The 23,615-nt window shown below is 35.7% G+C and overlaps 5 protein-coding genes across 5 annotated transcripts; 1 reads left to right on the top strand and 4 right to left on the bottom strand.

Moving 5' to 3' along the window:
- Window positions 1-147: 147 nt before the first annotated feature.
- On the bottom strand, window positions 148-975 carry CLUP02_16296 (phytanoyl-CoA dioxygenase; the record flags this gene model as incomplete). Its single annotated transcript, XM_049295220.1, has 1 exon — window positions 148-975. One exon carries the CDS (start codon window positions 973-975, stop codon window positions 148-150), a length of 828 nt encoding a protein of 275 aa, XP_049152367.1.
- Window positions 976-1,476: 501 nt separating this feature from the next.
- On the bottom strand, window positions 1,477-2,763 carry CLUP02_16297 (uncharacterized protein; the record flags this gene model as incomplete). Its single annotated transcript, XM_049295221.1, has 6 exons — window positions 1,477-1,698; window positions 1,758-1,826; window positions 1,896-1,996; window positions 2,077-2,499; window positions 2,588-2,619; window positions 2,687-2,763. The coding sequence occupies 6 exons, from the start codon at window positions 2,761-2,763 to the stop codon at window positions 1,477-1,479; spliced, it is 924 nt and encodes a 307-aa protein (XP_049152368.1).
- Window positions 2,764-2,857: 94 nt separating this feature from the next.
- CLUP02_16298 (uncharacterized protein) lies at window positions 2,858-5,831 on the top strand (the record flags this gene model as incomplete). The annotated part of the gene is made up of 9 exons (XM_049295222.1): window positions 2,858-2,925; window positions 3,126-3,211; window positions 3,287-3,426; window positions 3,474-3,545; window positions 3,638-3,685; window positions 3,738-3,868; window positions 3,921-4,025; window positions 4,083-5,670; window positions 5,745-5,831. 9 exons carry the CDS (start codon window positions 2,858-2,860, stop codon window positions 5,829-5,831), a joined length of 2,325 nt encoding a protein of 774 aa, XP_049152369.1.
- Window positions 5,832-5,868: 37 nt separating this feature from the next.
- CLUP02_16299 (uncharacterized protein) lies at window positions 5,869-6,396 on the bottom strand (the record flags this gene model as incomplete). The annotated part of the gene is made up of 1 exon (XM_049295223.1): window positions 5,869-6,396. One exon carries the CDS (start codon window positions 6,394-6,396, stop codon window positions 5,869-5,871), a length of 528 nt encoding a protein of 175 aa, XP_049152370.1.
- An 8,999-nt stretch (window positions 6,397-15,395) lies between these two features.
- CLUP02_16300 (uncharacterized protein) lies at window positions 15,396-17,684 on the bottom strand (the record flags this gene model as incomplete). Its single annotated transcript, XM_049295224.1, has 2 exons — window positions 15,396-17,196; window positions 17,266-17,684. 2 exons carry the CDS (start codon window positions 17,682-17,684, stop codon window positions 15,396-15,398), a joined length of 2,220 nt encoding a protein of 739 aa, XP_049152371.1.
- Window positions 17,685-23,615: the final 5,931 nt, after the last annotated feature.

Below are 23,615 nucleotides of genomic sequence, written 5' to 3' on the forward strand. Positions count from 1 at the left end.
CACTATACATCTTTGTGTTAAAATGTCATGAAGTTTCGGCAAGCACCGCTCTACCGAGGCATGTTTCCCTTTGTGAAGATTGATCAAAATAGATTCTGTGGCCGGCATGACAAATATGGAAAAGCTAAACCGCCTGGACTTGCGAAGTCAACCAGCCGCAACCGTCTCGCGTGCCTTCTTCTTATCGTCAGGGTACTGCACCGACATATACCTCAGATCTCCCGTCATGCCAATATTCCCTACAGGATTGAGGCCAAGCCACTCCTTCAGCTCCTCGCTACAGGTATCCTGAACTTCCTTGGGAAGTTTGGCTGTCCAGTTGACCTGTTGACGCATGAATGGTGCGGTGTAATATCCAAACAGAAGTGCCCGATCCTGATCCTCGGTGATGTTGCTACCAGAGGTGTGCCACACACGACCGTCCATGACAATGATATCGCCGGCCTTACCTTCGAAAGAGACTAGCATCTCTGGCGCATTATCGGGCACCTCCTTGCGATAAATCCACTTGTTCGATCCGGGTATGTATTGGGTTGCACCGTTCTCCTTGTTGACATCCGTCAGACACCAGATGACATTGAGCGCCCAGACGTTCTGCCACGGATCGGGAAAGACGATACTCTGGTCCGAATGCAAGGCCATACTCTGCGATCCGGGTCGGGCAATGTTTGCAGTGAAGTTGCTGATGAGGAAGTTCTCCCCCAGTACGGCCTTGACCATGGAGATGGCAGTCGGGTGAGCAATGAGCTCACGGAAGATCTTGTCGAGCTCTAGCAAGTAGAACACCCGCACGTTGCTGGGGTTGGGGTCCAGGAACGACAGGTATGTGTCCTCGCCACGAGCTTCAGCCGCTGCTTTTGCCTTCCATAGCCGGTCAAGTACGCCAGCAGCCTCTTCTGTGGTGAGAACCGACGGGACACGAACCCATCCGTGTTCTCTGAGGTGAGTCTTTGCCTCCTCTAGGTCGGAAGTCATATTGACGACAGGCGGTACGAAGCGTATATGCGTTTATGCAAGGCCGTGCTGCCTCAAGGAATATCTTCGAAAGACCTTCAAGAGAGCAGGTCAAGGATCTCACAGCCCTTTGAAAACGGAGCGATAGTTCATGTGGCAGCAACGATACACCGAGAACATGGAGGACTCCCAACACTTAATCAAAAAAAGAGTAATGGAAATGAACGGATTGGATCAAAGAGAACGGAGGTGAACTCAATATATTCCCGGATTCGTTCCCAGAAGCAGGCTCTGCCAACCCCGCCTCTATGCATGCTACCCTCGCATCGATGCAGCTTACGGCGAGTGACGAATTGCAACTACCCAATAACACTTACGAACTTTACATATGATCGGCATTCGTTGGGCCACAACCAGAATGCACGGGGTCGCTCAGTCGCAATATTGATAAGAGGACCGCGTTAGGCATACAACGTGAGTAGACGTACTTATCCTAGCCACAGTATCCGTAGGTAACTCCAATTAGGTTGCAATATGAATGAGTTGACCCCGTTGCTCATGAAGACCGCTGATCAGGGTCGCCGGCACAGACAAGTTTGATGTAACAGGAGCTCCTAAACGCACGTGGGCGACTCCTTGAAAGTTGAAGCAGCATGAAGACATTGGCAAATTGCTACTCGCATCACAAAGATTGGCGCCCAGCTTAAGTTCATGTAAATCTCTTAGATCCTGGTCTTGGGTCGCCTCATCCACCAGTAGGTTTGTTTACGCCGTGCGGCGAACTCATCAGGTACGGGACATACATAATGGGGGCCATCAAAGCCCTCCGATGCGTAAAGTCTTTTCCCTCGATCCGAACCCTCTACAACCGCCTGTATCATAAAATCAGCCTCCAGTCTTTTCTTGATGGGACAACACTAGAAAGTAAAGCCTCAACTTACATCGACACCCATCTCATCAGCAATAGCAAGGCCGGCTCTTACTAGTAGTCTCCCCGCTCCCTGGCCCTGGAACTGAGGATCACACATCAACATATCGAGTGCTATAGCTCGCGGAAGTGAACCAAAGATTAGCTTCAGATGTTGAAGTAAATCAGGTAAGGTATGAGCTTCTCCAACGTACCAACTAATCTTGCGCCGCTCTCCTCGATAGCTTGTTGTCTCGGCGCAAGAAAGCCACGAAAGATAGCTTGTGCAAATCTCTTCTCCTCATCGTTCTTCCAGTAGTCACCAACAAGCTCAGGCAGCGGCGGGACAGGGCCGCCCTTGTAGACGTTCCACTTTGCAGCCGCCACAATCTGGCCAGTGGTCGTGTCGATGCACTTCAGGAAGTTGCTATAAGGATCTCGATGAAACATAGCGAGCATACGCTCGCTACCCAATTTGCGGCCTTCGGACGTGCTGTGCTCAGGGAAGACTGCATCGACAAACTCGTGGTCGTTGGCAAAGGCCAAAGAAACTATCTCGAAGACGCGGGGGATGTCGGTCTCGGTACATCGCCGAACCTCTAGATGCATCTTTTGGCTATACATAGTCTCTTTTGAGCCTGCTGATCGATCTCATGAGGAAGAATGCTTCGGGAATGGCATCGAGGTGTCGAAGTCAGGCTCAGCGCAATTGAAATCTCTTCTTACTTGTTTCATGCTCGTGTGGGGCAAGGAATGTCCTTGAGCCTTTTGAGTTCTCTTGACATCATTATGAGTTCGCTCGTCTCAAACAGGCGAGTTGCAGACGAAACCGAGCTCCACGGATTCGCCTTCTCAGCGGCGCAGAGGCACCCTTTGTGTTCTTCGCCATCAGATTCTGACATGACTTATCAATAGAAACTGAACGCATGCATTTTTTTATATTTTCGGTCCCTGGGGAAAGCTCGCATTTAGAAACAATGCCGAGGTAGAGCGGAGATGCTAAGGAAGTGTCGGCAGTTCCGTCGCATCCCCTTGCCATCTACAGGTTTGGCTATGGGTTCATCGTGATGCCTATTGAATGTTCAATGATACAAGAAGTCTGATTGCCTCGATTAATCATTAATATATCCTCCATCTTAGTCTATCGAGACAGTGGGAGTATCCATTGACACTGTGTATTAATACCGTGTAATCGATATCGAGAATCGCCCGAGCAGCCAGCAAAGGCAGAAATAAAAAAACAAATATCCTCCATCTTTCCCAGATATGTGTTGATGAGTGATGGCGGCGAGATATCCGATGTCGTAAACTCAAAGGCGGCTGGGGCCGAACGGTCAAGAACGGTGATTGGTTGCAATCTTCCTGTCACGATCGGGGATACCTAGCTTCTGCAGCAGCCACCACATTCTCCCTTTCAATGGGAAGATTCGTTCCGTCAAAGTAGGAGATCCTTTGTGGCTGAGGAAGTCTCAAAGACGGCGCTCAATCGCATGATTGGCTATCAGAATTGCCATGTGTTGCTTTGGGCATCCCTTGGTCGCATCGAGTCTAGACCACTTGGCATAGTCATGGCAAATTCGTTGCGTTGCGGGCACATGTAAGCCGTCCTTAGACAATTCTCCTCTTAAGGTTCGTTGGTCGATCAATATCGGCCAAGTGGGATATACTAGAGCCCCTGTCCCAGGTGAGATTTTGAGACGGCAGCTCGGGCATTGACCGGTGATCCTTCGAAGGATTCTGCCCTACAGCGCTAGTCGGTCAAATCCCAGACGATAGCCGGAACTTCGGAGTGATATCCAGCAGGCAGCGGCAACTTGGGGGCTGGTATAAAACGGTTTCTCCCCCGTCGAAGCTTACGCAAGTTCTAATCTTACAGGTTTTCCTCGAAATGGACGCTTCACATTTGCAACCAAAGCCCGCTGCATCGAGCTCCGACTCCATGTCGTCGAGTCCGGACCCGGCGGATGGGCTTGCCCCGCTGCCGACCGTGAGGCGCGGGAAGAAGAGGTACGCCGCTTGTGCCAACGTACCGTCGTCCTCGTCTGACAAGGGGCTGCAGAATCCCGGGAATGTCTCCCCAGATGGCCACGTTTTCTCTGGGGAAGCGACCACGAGTTAAGCGAAGTTGTGCAGGCAAAGTGCGATCGGGCTGCATTACGTGCAAGTAAGTTGCTGCACCATTTTGGCCCCCATGTCCTATTGACGCTGACCTGATTTCTAGGCGGCGACACATCAAATGCGATGAAACTCGCCCCTTTTGTCTGAAATGCACCAAGTCGCCTCGAGGGCCTGGCGTATGCGAAGGCTATGAGTTCCAGCAGAAGCAGCCAGATCGTCATGCCCAGCCACGCCAAATCATCTCCAAGGGAACTTGGAGGGTCTGGCCTGCTGCTGTCTTGAGGGAACCCGGCTACGAGTCCGCATTCTTCAGCAATCCGCAAGAGAAAGTCTACTTTGACTTTTGGCAGCACCTCGTGGCTAACATCTACCTCTTCCCCAACGACATCATGGTCCGCGTCGTCCCGCAGCTCGCGCGTCGTGAGCCAGCGATCAAGCACGCCGCCCTAGCCATGGCCGGAATGGCCCGCGCCCTCGTCCCATCACTCATCAGGCGGTCCCGGAAGGAACTCCACGCCAACGGACCGCACTATGAGTTCGCTCTACAACAATACGGCCGCGCGATTAAGCTTGTGCGCAGTTCTCAACCATCAAGCGAGAACATGCTCTGGGCCATCGTCTGCTGCGTACTCTTTGTCACGTTCGAGTGTCTCCACGGCGACCGCAACGCAGCACTGTCGCATGTGAATCATGCTTACAAAATGATGGAGACCTACTTCAACCAGCGTTCAATGGTCGAGGACGGTCCAGTGACGGACTCAATCCGCGCAGTGTGCGACGATGCTGCGTGGGTGTTTCAGGGTCTGACGATGCAGGCTTGGTCGCACAACGTGCTGCACACCAAGGATGCTTCGCAAATCAGCTGGTGTTGTCGGGGCAGCAAACGTACTTATGCGGTCGAGGAGATGCCGACCATCTTCACAGATGTCCACATGGCACGGCGTTGGTGGAGGGTCGTGCAGCATTACACGTGTCATAGATGTCCCATCTACACGGAAATGTTTGTCGACGGACTTTCGAAGGAGATGCTGGTGGGCAGTTACGTACGGCCGGCTCTATCTCCGAGTCACCTGGATGAGCTGGCCGCTGTGCTCCCTGAGTTCCTTGGCCATCTACGACGTTGGCAAAATGCCTTTCAAGGTGTCTACGACACCCTAAAGGCGAACCAGGAACACGATTTTCACGCCTATGTGGACGCCTGTAACTTGCGCGTACAGTACCTCACTCTCTGGACCGATGTCTCAAGTCTGAGCTACAAGGATATCAAGATGATGATCATGATGACGCCATCATTCCGCGAAATGGTCCAGCTCAGTCGCATCGTTCTGTCGGCGCAACAAAACTGCGGCGGATGCACCGAGACTTTCAGTATGGACAACGGTCCTACTCTGCCGTTGTTGATTGTCGCGTGTCGATGCCGAGAAGACAGCGTGAGACGAGAGGCGACAGAGCTGCTTGGCAAGTATCATCGTCGAGACGGACTTTGGGACAGTAGGGCTTTTCACAATGTCGCACTGAAGAATGTGGCGATTGAGGCGGAAAACGTGAACGAAGGGGACGATACGGAACAGTGGTCACGCATGTCGAGACGCGAAGTGCGCTTCAGTCGCGAAGGGGATGTGTCCGGCAGGATGTTCAGATGGCAGCCGGATGTGAAGGAGTGGAAGCACGTTGAGGAATCTTTGTCGATGGTTTGTTAGGAGATAAATTTCGATGGCAACATAGCTTCGTGTATTAGTGAATAGAAAGTAGATGCTTGTCGAAGTCCAAAATCGCGAAGCACGTAGCCCTGTTCGTTCAGAAGACTGCTCGTGTCGCAAGTCACCTAGAGCCGGACTTCAAACGTTTCTGACTCCGTACTTTCGTCTTGTAGACAGATGCTTTTCTTCTCATGAAAGTGCTTTTCGTACGCCGTCCGCAAAGTCCAGAGCTTCCAACACAAGCTTTTTCATTTCCGAGGTGATGGGAATCTGATTGAGACTGTCACGGGTGGCCCAAATCCCCATCGAGTGCTCCTTCTTCTCAACTTGGAAGTCTGTTCCTTCGACCGTAACAACATAGCTCAGCTGGAGAGCATGGCGCTTCACGATCTTCTCTTGCCCTGTCGGTGTTCTTTCGAGCTTCTCCGTGGTGTATCCTATGTGAGACAACGGAGTGGTAATATCCGATACCTTCATTTTGGTCTCTTCGATAACCTCGCGTATGATGGCGTCACAGATATTTGGGTCCGTTGCGTCGACCTTTCCTCCGGGCATTTCGAAAATGCCTGGATAGTGTTTCTCGTCCGAGTTGCGTTTGAGGAGAAGGATGCTGGCGTTTGAAGTGTCATGTCGCAATATCGTAGCACCAACTGTCACTTTATCGACTCGGGCAGAATCGCTTGCGGTGAAGTGAAGCTTGGCTTCATCGCGTGACATTGATAAAAACCCCATGCCTCGTTCGAGTTTATGTTCACCTATAATTACAAGCTTTTTCGTGACGATCTTCCAGACTTCAGACGTCGACCAGTCCCGAGTGATACTGGCATGCAAGTGAAGTAGACGAGGACCAAAGGGGGAAATGAAGTAAAGAAGGGCAGCGGAAAATCGACTTTTATGACTACGTTGGTCACAGTTCGCACTAAGGGGAGTAGTAGTAATAAGGTGCTAGTGAGCCTTCTGACCTAATGTGGCCGCGAAAATGTAGAGCTATCAAGGTAGAAGAACCCTTTGGACTTTATGACTGCATGTGATGGCTAGATAAAGGCATTGCTACATGTCTTCCAAGCATTATTTTGAAAGATTTAGAAACTAGCACTGTCGTAAACCACATATTGTCCAACTCACCAGTAGAGTTCTTCTATCTTAAAAGGAGGTGGCCGCAAGATAGGTTTTGATCCTTGATTACGGTCACAGAGTTCCTGCAGCTCCGCACCGTCTTCTTGGAGCCAAATTGGAAGAAAATCCCGAAGTAACACATCAAACCCCTTTGCGCCGCTTTCTGCACATGTGTTGGCATGCTTCATTTCGGACCAGATCCTTGGCAAGTCATTATGAAAATCGTTTTCATCCGTCATGCCGGAGAAACTGCTAGCTTCGTGCCACTGGGACGCATCATGCCACCAGAGGAATATTCTATCGCTCTCGACGTGGACCCAAACGATGGGGTCCGCACCATGGAGTAAAAAAAGCCTGAGGTAGGGCACCCATGATTTGAAAAGGAGTATGTTGGCGATGAATACAATCATCCATGCTTGCCAGCAAGTTAAACTCATCTTCGATCGAGTTGTGAGTAGAGATAGCTCATTAGGATCTGCCCCTGCTTCAAAACATTTGGAGATATACTCGCATGTCCTCATTTCATATGATGTCTTTGTCCAGTCCTTTTCGAAGAAAAAATCAAAGATCTCAGGTAGACAGAAGTCCAGAAGCATGTTGTGATACATGTCCCGTTTGCTTCGACGTCCCAGTTGGTAAAACCCACTATCCAAGCTGATCGGCCATGAGTCTGCCATAAGATCGACGTATACAGCAATACCCAGGCTTCCATCAGTCTCTATGGCGTAGTGTAGTTCGGATAGATCGAGTTGAAACGGTCCTATAAATGGCCCGATGCTTGGAGTCGGGGTTTGAACTTTCAGAATGCGAAGCAGTTCTTCGCAGAAAGTCAGTAGCCGATCTTGGGCCAACTCGCGAAATACAAAGCAAATCCAAACAAAATGTTTTATCGTAGCCATCATACTTCTCGTGACGAACCACTTGCAGGGACGAAATAGTTTCAAAGATGCCAAGAAAGCCTGGAGTCGGAAATCAGCCAAGTCGAAGGACTAGGCTTCGGCGTCGATGAGACTTATAATGTGTGGCTGCGACAAGAACTCAAACACGGATCGATGTGTGCACACAACCAGCTCGCTGGAAGGGTGTTCATCATTAAGCTTGTGAGGGTTGTTGTACCACGCATAATTATATAGGAATGCACCGTCCGCCTCATCGATAATCTTATTAGTATCCCTATTATAGGGTAGTTAGTTTGAACCGTAGTTAACGAAGAGATTAATTAAACTATATAAATATTTGCATAGGTATAAAAAGGAGGTTCTAATTATAAGTTAGGCTAATTATAATAATTATAAATAGGGCCCCTAATTAGCCCCTATGTAGTTAGCTATATACCGTAATTAAATTAAACTTTTAATTTAATACTAACTTTCTCTTTTTTTTATTAATTTAATTACTACGGTTAGAGGTATAATTCGACCTTAGGCCCGTTTATTAAGTCGTCTCCTTTTCCCCCTTTTCTCTACTCTTTTTATATAACTTATCTTTTTATTTATATAATAACTTTTTTATTACTTACGAATTACTTTAATCCCTTATTTAGTACTACTTTTATAAAAGCGTTTACGAGGTTATTTTTATTATTAATTTAATAAATCTCGAGTATCTCGTGCCTTTTATATAATTACTTAAGGGCTATAATATTAATTATAAGCCTCTTTTTTTTTATCGTTCTTAATTTAATAAGGTATTTATATAATAAGTAAGAATTAGTATAAATAACCGTTAGAATAAGTAAAAAGCTAATTCGATTAGTAATCTTCTTTAGTGTTATTAAAATTATATAAGAGAGGTTAACGCCGTTAATTATATTATAAACCTTTAATACTAGTATATTTCTTATGATTTACTTATTTTTAGTTAATAAGTAATAGATTATATTACTATATATAATAAATTCGCTCTCGCTTATACTCTCGTTAGCTAGGATAATAATATACCCTAATTACGAAGTAAAGTCGTTATTATTTATAAATAACTTATTAACGAAGATATAGAGTTTACTAATTATAAGGTTAATTAAGTAATAAACGAGACCTCGATTAAGATTTGTTTATTACTACTTAAGCCGCTTATTAAGTACTTCGACGTCTTATTTAGTTAGATTTATAACTTATATTACCTTAATATAATTAAAAGTCGCCTCGGGCTAATAAATATTTATAATATATACCCCTTATATAAGCTTAGCTTTATATTACTTTTTAACGTTAATTACGTTTAGATTAACGAGGTTAATCTTTTTACTTTACCCCTTTTATTAAAAAACGATAGTTTCTTTTTTAATTATAAAAATCCCGCTATTAAATACTAGGGGGGTATTTATTATAAAGACTTTTTTTAGTTTTATTACGAAGCCCGCTTTTTAAAGCTCCTTATCTTCTTTTTTTATAAAATTAATATTAAATAAGCCTAATATATTATTAATCTATATTTTAATAATCCTAAATTAGTCACTTTCGTACTTCGTAATTAGTAAGTACGGGTCGTACGTAGAGGTAATTATTAATAGTTAATTAATATAAAAATCGTAGTAAGTGGCCTATTAATAAGTGCCCGATTTTACGAGCTTATATAGTAGCTTAAGCACTTTAATAATCGTACTTTCTAGGTATTTATTAACTATTTCTTTCGGTAAATAGGCTAGGATTTTCTTTATAAGCCTTATGGCTAATTAAGTATAGGCTTAGGTAATATTATAGCTCTAAATCTCGTATCCCTTCTTTCGTAGCAATATTATTAATACTATTATTAATTATTAACTATAGCGCTATATAGTAGGTAATTATATAAGTAGTGTTACTTTTTTAATATTACCGTACCTTTAAATTACGTATCTAGACTTTTCGTACGGCTAGGGTGTCCTTTTTCTTTTAATCTTACGAACTATTTATAATTTAAATATATAGAGGTTTATATACTTTTCTAAGTCGTATAAGATAAATCGATAGACCCCTCGGTTATAAAGAGTATTTATTTTAATAAGATTTAATCCTTTATACGGCTTTTTAGTAATTATAATTATACCTTTTTTACGTAGTTTAACCGCTAGCTCAAAATCGGCTTTCTTTTTTACTATATAAAAAGTATTAATTACCTCGTTATTAATAATAAATTACTACGTTAGGGCTTACTATCGTAGTCTTTTATAACGTCTCGCTAGTAGTATTAGTACCCTTTTAGTAATTTCCTTTTCCTCGTTATTTATTAGTATTATTATAACGATTTTATTAAGGATAATTTCCTATACCTCTATTACGGGCTATATAGTTTCCCTTAGCTTTTTTTTTTTTTTATAAGTTAGAAATTACCTCGTTAGGATTTATATAGTACGGTCTAATTACCATAATTAATATTTTAAGTAACTAGTTACGATCTCTCGTAATTATATAAGAGCACTCGTTAATAAAAATTAACTTATATAGCCTAGCCTATTATTAAGTAATTTCGTACTATACTTATATATCCGAATTTAGTAGTATATTTAAATTATTTCTTATATTAGGCTTATTGTGCGTAGTAATTACCTTATTAATTTACCTTTTTATACTTACTTTACATAATACCCATATTACTTTTTTAACTACTTAGGCTCGTTAGCTTATACTTAGTAACGGTAATAAGGCTAAGGTCGTTTTTAAATATATTCTAAATACTAATAGCGTTAATATAAGTCCGTTAGGCCCTATAGTATTATTATAGTATTTAAGTGCTATTTAGAGGTATTCGTCGTTAGTAGAATTCGGATTTTTTTTTTAATAATTTTAAACGCCCTTTTTAATTATTAATATACCCTCTTTACCTTTTTAATACTATAGTACGCTTTAATAAGTATAACTTTTAGCTATATACTATAAGCTATTGTATTATTTTTAAATTTTACTAATTTAAAACTAGTGTTAGCGTTAGTTCTAATACTATTTAGCGGTCCTTAGTATATATTAATTTAGCTTTTTTATAGGGCTACTTATACTATTTTTACTTATAAATCCTAGAGGAATTGCCCTACTTAGAAAGATATAGCTACGTTAATTATATATAGTACTAGTTAACTATTTAAATAGAAAATATTAATAACAATTTTTTAATTAAAGTTAAGCTTATTACGTAATTTAAACTTAAATCTGCGTAGGCTTTGCGTATTTATTTAGTATTAGTAGTATACTTTCGTTAACTACTCTAGTGCCCCTATTTCGATATTATTATTATTTAATTATTTTAAAAGGTTATATAGCCTCGTAACTAATAAGTACTTAAATCTTTAATATAGTTTTCTAAGCTTACTTTTCGTTAAGTAATTAATTAACTTTATATTATTAATAAGCTTTATAAACGTATACCCCTATTATCGTTCGATTATTTTAAAATACTTATTACTAAAAATTCTGTTCCTCGTATTATTAAATATAATACTTAGTTAATCTATATCTTTTAGATATAAGAGAAATAGGGTATTAATAAGTAAAATGTAGAAAGTTATTATTCCGAAGTACGTTTTTATTTTTATTATACTTAGGGCGACGATTTCCTTACCTAGGCTAAAACTAATTTTCGTAATACTTATTATTAACGTATTAAGTATTATTAGTACGATCTTTTATAGTGCTTAGAATTGCCCTTTTCCTCTAGTTAACTATTATAATACCCTAGTATTTAGGATAATCCTATAGAAATTATCTAAGCTATACTTTTTACTTACGTAAAATACTTATATGAGCTTAGTATTCGAGGGATCTAAGTAATATAAAAAGGACCCCTTTAGCTACCCCTAGATTTACTTAGTACTACATTCCTTTTTTTTAAATATTAAGAAAAATAGCGTCTTTTTTTTAATTATTAAAAAAATAGGCTTCGGCCCTATTAAATTTACTTTTTTAGCTACTTCCGTATCCGTTATCTAAAGGACCTTCTTTTATTATTTATAAATAAAAGCCTACTTATTAAGAGCTTTTATTACTTTTTATTTATTTAGCTTTATATATCCTTTAGAAGCTAACGGGGCGAAAAAAGAGTAGTTAATATCGTCGATTTTATTATAATTTAATTCGTTAGTATAGGGGGTAAGATCTTCTTTATTTTCTAAATCTCTTATAGGGGGTATATACTTTAGGCTACTACTTTAATTACTATTACTAGGTTTTATACCCCTAGATCTACTTTTATATATAATAAAGAATTAGTTAAATTAACGAGGGCTAGTTTTATTATTTATTACCCTCGACTTTTTATATTATTTATATAATTTAGTACGCTCTTTTTCGGAGTAATTACTTAACTAATATTTTTCTTTTTATAAATATAGTATTACCTTTTTTGTTACCCTGCCCGTAAGTTAAATTTTTATTTATTTAACGAATCTAGGCCTCTTTACTAACGATTACTATATTTAGCCTCTTTTCCTTTTTTATTATACGTTTAATTAACTTAATATTACTAATAAGGGCCGTTATACGTTTAGAAATAGGTTTAATATAATATTTTTATTTTAATATTAAAGCTAGATCTTAGTTTTAAATAGAGCGTCTTATAGTTTTTAAGTACTTAGTATAGGGTTATTTTTATTTTTAATATACGCTAAACTGCGGTATAAAAATATTTAATCTTTTACTTATTTATCTTCTTATTTAGCTAAGTTTTTACTAGCTTATTAATTTAATTAATAAGCTCTTTAAAGATCTTTACTCGTAATTTACCCTCTATTATCTTAGTTATAAATATAAAAGAAATCGCTCGTAGTTTAAATAAGAGCTCTAGGTTTTTATTATAAGTTTTAAAGCGGCTTTAGATTATATTAATTATATTAAAAAAGTCGTTTTAATTAAGATTACGTACCGCTTTATAATAGTAATTAAAAGCTTTGTTTACGAGTACGATATTAATTACTAAATAATATTAATGTTCTTTAATTCTGACTTTTTTATAATAATTATAAAATATCGTTAGGGTTTCTTATAAAACCTTATACTTCTCCTTAGAATATAATTTCTTTTTTAAGAAGATGTTTTTAAGGTTTATAAATTACTTTATATTTACTATTAGATTTTTAGTATTTATATACGATCCCTGCGTCGTTACGTATTATTAATAACTTCGGGTCGTTTATTTTTCTTTTATTAGCTAATTGGCGCCGAGTTTTATATTAATAATAGTAACGAGTTATAGATTAAAATAGGTAGAATTATCGATTATCGTACTTTTAGTATTATATTTTACCCTAGTATATCCTTTTATAATAATAGATTTCCGTTAGTAATTATAGGGAGGAAATTTAGGTCGTTTACCCTTTTTTTAAATTTATTAAAGTAATTATATACTTTATTAACCTATATTTAGTTTTATAATACGAATTCCTCCTCTATAATTATCGCTATTAGTATTTTATATAGCTCTTGCGATTATAATTATATTAGTAATACCCTTTACCCATAAAGGAATTTATTAACTATTTTTATAATTCTTAGGCTTGCGCTTACGAACTATTTATTTAGTTAGTAACTAAGGTCGTCTATAATTTCGTAAAATAGGGGTTACCCTTATAGCCCCTTTTTTTTATAAACCTTAGTTAAATAGATTAATACTACGTTAATTTACTTACCGTTAGGCTAATTTACGATTTTATATATTTACGTCCCCTAATAATCTAGGTTAATATTTACTTACTTATAAGGGATTAGGATTCTATTTAGGATCGGGTTTTATCCTCTTTTTTTTTACTTTAACTTACTAAGGGTCGTACTTTAGTTTATACTTATATTAGTAATTATTAGCGTATTTAATTTTAATAAGGATATATTTAATCCGCGCGCTAGTTATAATAAATCCGTACTTTTACTACTTAACGAATTTATTAAAGTCTAAGAAATTCCCACTTCTTTTTACTATCTCGCTACTACTCTCGTTTTTATTATTTTTAATAATTACTACTACCTTTTTAAATTACTAGCTATTATACTTATTAAGATCCTCCTTTTCGTTTAGTATAAAAGGGTAAGTTTTAGTAGTTCCTTTTTATAATAATAGCGGTAGACGTTTATATTATTATAAGAAGATATAATAATTAGTCTTAAGATTTTTATTAATTATTAATTTTTATTATCCCGTATACTTCCCGCTTTTTAAGTCTCGTACTCTTTATAATTTCTAAATAGTTTCTTTTTTTAACCTACCTCCTCTAGGGCAGTATTTTATAAGAATAGTTAAAAGTAGATACTAAGTAGCTCGTAGAGGAGCTATATAGGCTATTAAAAACTATATAAGCCGTTAGGTTATTAAGTACGGTTAATAAAATTAAGCCCTCTTTTTCGTAAAATCGTAAATTTTAAAGACTTATTAAAAATGCCTATTTATTACTTATATATAGTAGGGTTAAATATTTTAAAGATTTTATTTTTTGCAGCCTCTTAATATTTTATTTTATATTTTTTAAATAGTCTTTTTTATAACTTAATTACGGTTAAGTAATTATTATTTATTAATAATCCCTTTTATTACTTAGTTAATTTTTTAAAATTAGTAATTTTATATTAAGAGTTAGTATAAAAAGAAGCCCTTTAGCGGTCCTCTAGAGGATTTTTTTTTTCCCTTAAATCCTCGTTTTTTTAGCCTTTTTTTAAGTTAATAATAATTTTAATAAGAAGTTATAGGATTATTTTAGGGTAGCTACTTTTTTTTTAAATTAATCTCTAAGATTCGTAATACTCTTAACTTAATATTATTAAAATTTCTAAATCCCCTCTTCTTTTATTAAACCGTTCTTTATATTATATTCTTAAGTAATACCTAGGGGGTAGTTAAGGGAGCTACGAAAAAGTTATTTAAATTACGAGCTTAAGGTCGTATTTATAAGATCCTTATAATAATAAACTTTTTTATATATTATAAATCTCTTAGCTTAATAACTTTTATAAAGTTACTTTTATTATTAAATAAGAATATTTACGTTTAAAAATCCCCTTTTTTAATCGCGCGGTACTTTTTTATATTATATTATTAAGCTTATTTATTATACTAATTAATTAAGTAAGTAGTTATTACGTAAGTAAATTCTTTTTTTAATTTAACTAGTTAATTTCTAATTATAGGCCGGCTATAAAAAAGTTATTTAATAAAAAAGCTACTTAGGGCGATAATAAAAGGCTAGTTACTTAAGTAGTTTTATTAATTAACGTAGTTTAATATAATAAACGTCGACTTTTTATAAATAATAAAGGGCTACGATTATTTAATTCCGTATAGTATTTAAGAATTACTTCTTTTTTTATTTATTTTTATAAAGTTAATTAGTACGAATCTCTTATCCCGTGTAGTATTAAGAGGTCGTCTCTTTTACGTAGCGAGATATTTTACTAATTTATAATAGTAGAATTTAATTATTAATTAGTATTAATATCCTTATTATAAAGTAGTTAGTTCGAACCGTAGTTAATAAAGAGATTAATTAAATTATATAAATATCTGCGTAAGTATAAAAAGGAGGTTCTAACTATAGGTTAGGCTAGCTATAATAATCGTAAATAGGGCCCCTAATTGGCCCCTGCGTAGTCGGCCGTATGCCGCGGTTGAATTAGACTTCTAATCCGATAGATCTTAAGTTTTTTTTCTCAATGGATTCGTGCAGTACCGTTCTGCAGGCTGCTCTGGATTTCGCTATTAGAATCTTCGTTTATTTTGTACTTGTTCTCGTCCCGCGATGTGATTTGCTCAGAAGCCAGTGGAAGCCCCAAGAAGTCACATACACCCCTCATCAATCGTGGTCGATCATCACCTCTAGGAGATTGTACCTCATGAAGGCCCACGCAACGTTGGTAGACCAACCGCCTAACCCTATCTTGTCTTGAGGCCCAACTTCCAGTGGCGTCTTTCGTGGTTGGGAAGCTGAAAACGAAGTTGGGATCCTTCTCATAATCGTCTAGGAATGCAAGTTCTGTTAGACTCAGGGGTGCGTTTTGTCGTCTCGTATGGTCTCTCTCCTTCTCCGCTGCGAGGAGAATCGTTCGCATCGCCCTCATTCTATCCATTTTGTTGGTGTGAGTCCCGGTTCTTATGGATGCCAGAATTGACGCAAAGAGTTCTTCAAGGCCTGCAGGTAAAGCCTCGAGTCTTGCCTCGAGATCTTCCAGTCGTTCTCCGGAAAGAAGACTCCCTTTAAGACCTCTCAATGTGATCTTTACCCAGAGAAACACGCCTTCGGCTTTGTTCTTGATCTGATCTACGAGATGCTCAACTCCTGGGTTCTCCGAAGAATATGATCTGAAGTCTTCATTGTCGGATAATTCACTGTTGATGTACGCTTCGATGTCTCGGCTCGTGATGTCTTGCAGGCGAATTCCAGGGCAGTTGACCAGCCTCTGTCGAAAGACCTCCCATTCACGGCTTGAAACGCACAGTTTGATATCTTCTGGGACACTCTTAGACCAATTTCGAAGCATCTTTATCATCTTGTCGTGGTCTCCATCAAACTCATCCAGGCCGTCGATGAAGATTGCAATCTTGTGTGAGGAAAAGAATGCTGTTTGTCGCAACAGATGGGAGAATGCCCACTCGATCTCGGAGCTCTGGATTGAAAATGCCTCTCCTTGCGTAGCTTTTCTCCACTGCTTTGGGAAAACGGTCTCGAGCAGGGCGGGGGCTTGCTCCAGGATAGAGTATGAAAGCGCCCGAAGCAGTCCGTCTAATGACTTTTGAGCTGTGGACCCAAGCTTCCAGAAGAAGAAGTTTGCCAAAATCAGCGTCTTTTCTCCAGCCCATTCTTTGAGATAGGATTCTGTAGCTGTGGTTTGGCAGAGGTACTTCATAAGTGTCGATTTTCCTGCACCAGGTTTGCCAGAGATATGAAAGATGCCTCCTCCACGAGCTAACCAGTCTATCAGATCTTGTTGTGCTTGAAGCTCTCGAGCAGTTCTTTCTAAGAATATTTGTGGCTGATAATCGGAATCCTCGTAGGCAGAGTCGTCTGATGATGTACCAGCGCCCGGTACCTCAAATTGATCGGAGTTCTGGCTGCCTTCGTTCGGCGACTCATTCTCTCCTCGAGACACATGGCCTAAGCCGTCGCTATGGCTGGACTCGGACCCATCGCTCGAATCGAAATCGCTTGTGGATGGTGTGCACGAGCCCAAAAGCCAGGAGAATGTCTTTTCGTGGGCGCGTTCAATCTCATCGAACCTCCTCGTCATGTCACCGACATACAGCTTCTCCAAAATCAAGCGCTGGGCAGTGCTTTCGACAGCCTCCTTCGAGCGAGACAGGATATCGTGGGCACTTTCCACCAAACCCGGGACGTGTTTCCACAGCTCGACGTTGGATTGCAGTTCCTCGATGTTTTTGCCCAATTGCTGCATTTCAGTCGCGTTGATATGTCCTTGGACCGAGATCTCATCGAGACGGCGACTCAATTCCGATCTAAGCAAAAGGGACTTCATTAGCAGGCGCACGCGTCCATTCCCTTATTGTCTGATCCAAGCTTCTTACCTCGTTAGTTGAGTGAGCTGCAAATGGATCCTGGATCTACAATCATCTAACTCTTTCTGGAGTGTTTCCTTTTCATCCTTTTTCCGGAAATCCTTGACCATCTTTGATAGAATGTGGCGCTTTTTGGTCGACTTCAGCCCAGCTAGGAGGGTCATCAGCTGAACTGTGAGGCTCTTGTACTCCTCAACAAGATCCAGCAGTTGGGCCTCATTTGTATCCCTTGGCGCACCAAGACCCTTCGTATTGAGACCCGCGACGTGCTCCTCGACGAGCTTAACTCGACGCTCTAGATCAGCATTGTCTTTGAACGTCGCGGACCCGGTCCGCCCAATCTCCCGTGCCACCGTAACATTCTCGGCCGCGAAGTCGAAGAACGTGATGATGGCACTGACGAGGCCGATGATCTCGAGTGGGGTCATATTTCCGTAGCGTCAGGGTCGTAAAGCCAACAAGGGGGAGGAAGGAAGGTGCTTCGAAGTTGCGTAACAGTGCAATTGCGTCTGGGGCCTCAAAGCGGGCACCCATCAGGAGCACGTGGGAGTATCTCGTCGCCAAACGTTGTCGAGAAACGAGGTGAAGCGATCGAAAGTGAGGGGTATTCGGCAGAGTGTATTTGAAAGGGAGTAACAGAGGGTTTCCTCGAGCAGGCTCTCTGTTAGACGATTCTGCCTGCAGGATACGTCTTGACCGGGCCAATGATGGCAAGAGCTGAAGCGACGAGGTTGCTGCAAGTTGCTATTCTCGGTGTGAATCTGACCAATCGCAGCTTCCATTCTGAAAGTGAGGCATACTTCCCAGGCGACCAACGGCGAGACGACATTGCCTCTTCTTTCTTGTGCCACCTGCAAGCTACCCCATTGTTACTACTGTTCTAAGTATCCCATCAACTGCTAGAATTGTCATTATATGTGCCGTCTCCAATCTTTCTCTAAACTTTCACTTAATATCTAACTATTTATAGACGAATATGAAGGGGATAGGGTCAGAGACTTACACCTCTGAGGATAGTACGCACATATATATTAACGCTATATAGTAGTTAATACGATGCTTCATCTCATAGCTAAGACGTTTAATAAGATAAAAGAATTCCTCCCTGCTATAATTATATACCTTTATTAACCCTCGCGCCAACTTAATCTGAATTAATTATAATAACCTTAACTTCTTGTACTTCTTTCGAGATACGTATTAATATTAAAAACGTATAGGGTATAAAGGACTCTTACGGTATAGTACTTTAGAAAAACTATTAATACTTATAAAAGTAATATAAAATACCTCTTTTAATTAGGTTAATACGGTCTTAATTAATAGAGCTATGACTAAGGGAAAGAGAATAGTATTAACTAGATTAGAAGGGTAGACTTTTTAATCGTTTTATATTATTATATATAAAAATAAATTATTAAAAAAGCTTTAATTCGATTTTAAAAAGTATATATATAATTAAAATAAAAATCTATATTACTAAGCTCTTATTTTTAATCGGGGCCCTTTTTTTTATATTTTATTTTAATTAGTTCTTTTATAGATCCCTAGACTTAATTAGTTTTAAAAAGACTACTAGGATTAATTACTTTATTTTATTTTAATCGTCCCCTAATTTCTTTTTTTCTTAATCTTTTATAAAAAGAAATTATTTTAAATTAGTCCTAATTACTATATATAGCTAATCGTTTTAAGTCCTTTATTTACTTTTTTTTTTATAATTACTTTTTTTATTTCTTTTACCTTTTTTATTTACTTTACTTTTTTTATTTAGTTCTTATTTTATTCTTTCTTAGTAATTTCTTAATTTTAATTCTTATTACTTTAAATTTTTTTAGTTTTCTTTATTAATAGCGGTATTTAAAGAGTATAAGTTAAAGTTATATATATAGCTTTTATAATTAGGTTATTATATTAATTAACCTATTACTCCTTTATACTCTTATTAGTATTAGTTTTATTTATATATATATTACGATATTATAAAAGATCTTAATAAAATTTAGCTAGCCCTTAACACTAGCGTTTATTATTTTTTTATATAGTCTAATTATAATTAAAAAGGGTATATTTAATAGTTTCTTATTTTAACTAAACCCTTAGTATTTTAATTAGAGTTTTTATAGCGGGGCTATCCCCGCCCCTAACTAGAGTATTTAAAGGACTACCTCTTTAGTTATTTAAACTAGTTTTATTAAGAGCCGGGCTAAAGTATAATAGTAATTTAAATAGTAATATATTTAATAAGGACTACGTAACTTAATAAGTCTTAGGAATATTAATTAAATATATAAGTTAATTATTAATAATAGTATTTAAATATTAATTAGTAGCTTTTATTAATTTAATTACTTACGGAGTCTAATTAGGGTCGCTATTTATTATAAATCCTTAGGTATTTTTTAGTATTTTTAAAGATCGAGACGGTAGGGTTAACTTTTTAAAAATAATAAGTTTTTAATTAAGGTTCTTAGTTATATTCTTAATTTTTTTAAAATACGTAGGATTTATAAAAATATAATAGCCGTAATTATATAAATTATAAATTCTTAGATCTTATTTAATAAATCTAAAGCTAGGTAAATAAGAACCGGATTTCTAAGGAGTTAGTACTTTATAAGCGTCGGTTATAACGTAATTAAAGTTATTTAAGTTAATATAAGGCTTATTTTTAAAATCCCGATCGTATATTATATTTTTAAAGGACCTTTTTAAGAGAAGTCTTATTATATTAAAAAAGTAATAATTATTATATTAAAACTTATAACTAATTTATTAAATCTAAACTACGCGGAGCTTATTATTAAATAGTTTAAAATATTTATAAGTTATTTAGTACGTGTTATAAATAAAGTTAAGCTAGTTATATTAGACTATATTATAAAACTATTTAAGTATATATAAACCGTATTTTTATTTACTTGGTTATTATATTATAAGAATTATATAAGTATTTTTATTAATTAGTTATTAAATATAAAGAAGTATATCGATCTAATTATAAAAGGCCTTTAGCGCTTAGATATTATTAACGAATATCCTTTCTAAATACTTAAAGTCTTATTTCGGATCGTATTAATAAACTATACTATTTTATTAGTTAATAATTATTTTTATAAAATAGCCCGGATTATTAATATAAAAAAAGAAGATTATTAAGTATACTAAAGTCTTAATTTTTATATACTTTTTTAAGTTTAAGGGATTAGGGTAGGGGTCTTATTTAGTTTAAAAATACTCTCCTATCCCTCTTTAATTATAATTATATTACGTATTAAAATAAAGTTTCGTATTATAACTTTTATTACGGATCTAATCTCGTATTTTTAAATCTAGTTTTTATATAATAAGCGTTTTTAAAAATTATAATAATTAGTTAGGACTTTTATTACTTTATAATAGTTCTATTTTATTTAAGTTTTTTAATTTTTTTAATTTTTTTAATTTTCAAAAGCCTTAGGGCGCTAATTAAAAAAGGGAAGTGCGTCCTTTATATTAAGCTAATTAAGAAAGTCGAATTTATAAGGGGTTAGGATTATTTAAAAGAAACTAGTTTATTTAAGTACTAGGCTTAGGTAATAGTTAGTATGCACTTTATATTAATAGTTTATATTAAAATTAATAAACTAAAAGCTCTTAGTATTCGTTACAGTCTTAGGGTTAGTCTTATTAAAAATAATATATTTATTTAAATTTTATTTTCTTAGTTAGTATTTAGTATTACTTTTAAAGTTTTTTATTATAATTAGGCTTTAAATTTATATTACGTTTTTTTTATTATTTAGTTTAGAAAGAGAGATAGGGGGAGAGGAGGTTATTATAAATAGCTAGGTTAATATTTATATAATAAATTAGGAAGTAAAAATTAGAGAAAGTTTAATTAGTAGTAATTATAGGGAAGTAGTAATTTAGGTTTAAAAATATAAGAGAAGGCTAAAGAATATTTAGGTTAAAAACGGCTACTTAATAGTAATAGTAGTAGTTAAAGAGGGAAAAAGAAAAAGTTAAGTAGCTAAGTAAAAAGCTACCCTTTTATACTAATTACGAGGTAGCCTCTATTAATTAAGAAGGAAAGTACTAAATTATAAATAATAAAAAGGCCCTAATTTTATAATTTACTTTTTTTTTTTATATAGTAATTATAATTTAGCGTTAATTAGCTAAGAGGCTTATAGTACTTTTTTTCTTAATACCCCGGATCTAAGGGGGGGTATATAGAGGCCTTTTTTTAATCCCTCTAATCCCCTTTTTTTTTTAATAATAACCTTTTAATTATAATTATCCTTTTTTACTTAGTCTCTTTTTCTTTTTAATAATATAATTTATTTACTTATTGTATTTAATACTTTAGCTATTAATAATACGTATTAAATTATTAAAACTACTTATTACGACGTCCGGCCTTAGTAGTATTTTTCTTTTATTTTTAAAAAGGTTAATTCCCTAAAGACTTAGGGCTATAAGTTCTAAGAAGTTAGTAAAAAGTAGATTATAATAAGTCCTATTCTATTAGACTTTTTTAATTCTTATCTTAATTTAAGGTTTCTTTTTTTAGATTTTTAAAATTACTAATTAGTTAACTTTTTTTAAATTAGTTAGAGAGCTTTATATTAAATTTTATATTATAAATCCTTAGGTTAATAAGTATATTAAAGGATAAATAGCTTAGATATTTTAGTAATTAATTATGAATTGAAACGTTATTAAAAAAGTACGTTTATAAACGGGGTATTATAAGCGGATTATTTTTAGGGAATTAATATACGGGCGTTATAAATTAATATACGAGCGTCGCTCTTATACGGGCGTTACTATTCTACTTTTTAATTAGTCTAAAAAAAATTTATTAGTATAGTTAAATTTTACTAAATACTTATAAAATATCCTAAGCTTTTATTTTTTTATTCCCTTTATACCTAGGTTATATTATTAAGCCTCGAAATTTAACTTATAATATTTATTTATAATAATTTTTATAATTAGAATTAAAAACGTTCCCTAGGGCTAATTTTAAAATAATACCCCTATTAAGAGACTTCTCTCTTTATAAGAGCAACTATTAATTAATTACGGCCTCTTATTATTATTTAGCTAATTATTATTATCTCCCTTTTTAAAAAGCAGTTATTTTAATATTAGTTAATTTTATAAAGTTAATAATTTTAAAAAGTAATACGACCTTATTACCGAGCTCCTAGTTAGTATATTATAAAATATATAACTTTTTATAAATAATTACTTTAATATAAAGCTTATATTATACTTTACTTACTATTTTCCTAAGGGAATAACGAAAACCTAGCGGACTACCCTTTTATAACTTTTTTTAAAGTATAACCCCTCTCCCCTTAATAAATAATTTTAATAACCTTCTTATTTTATAATAGAATAGTTTAGTAATACTTTTTAACTTATTAAATAGGTTATTAAGACTAATTAATAGCTAATAATAATACTACTCCGATAATAAAAATATATTTATTAATAATAATAAATATAAGGTCCCTAAGTTAACCTATTACCCTATTTACTCTTATAGCTATTTTTTTATTTAAAATAAAGCGTTTTTCTAAACTATAGCCTCTTATTATATTTTAAATAACTAATCGTCTTCTTTTTTTATAACCTAAATCCTAAACTTACCGATTTTTAGTAATTTAAAATAAACTTATAATACCCTTTTTAACTAAGTTAATAACTTTATAAGAGCTAATAGATTTAGTATTATAAAGCAGAATAAGTATAAAGCTCGAGGCCGAATTATTTAATATACCTTTTAATATAATTAGTTTAGTAAGCCTAGGCTTATATAAAACGCTAGTATTTAATAATATAAGTTTTATAAATACGGTTATAAATAATAAGTTATTACCGAGGCTTAAGAAGAAGATAAGTAGCTATTATATTATTATTTAGACCCTTAATATAATTAATATAATTATAGCCCTAGTTTTAAAGCCTCTATATACTTTTTATATTATAAGCTTATTAAAATAGTTAAGGATATTATTAAAACTATAAACTAACGAGTTAGGATTCGGGCTTATAATATACGTACTATTATTTAAGAATAGTTTTTAGAGTCCTTATTTACTTAGCGAGATATTTATAATACTAAGGCTTATATAAACTAAGAAAAACTAGTTAAATATTCGCTAATTATAGCGTTAATTAAGCTATTTAATAAATAAGATATTTTATACGTAGTAAAATAGGTAAATAACGAGCTAAACTACTTTATTAATCTTATTTAGACCTTTTTTTATTATTTCTAAATATAGAAGTAATTCCTTAAGGTAATTAGTTTCGATAATACTTATAATACTAATTATTTTAAGCTCCCTCTTTTTTAAGTTATT

This window comes from Colletotrichum lupini, chromosome 9 (assembly GCF_023278565.1).
Source record: "Colletotrichum lupini chromosome 9, complete sequence".
Lineage (NCBI taxonomy): Eukaryota > Fungi > Ascomycota > Sordariomycetes > Glomerellales > Glomerellaceae > Colletotrichum > Colletotrichum lupini.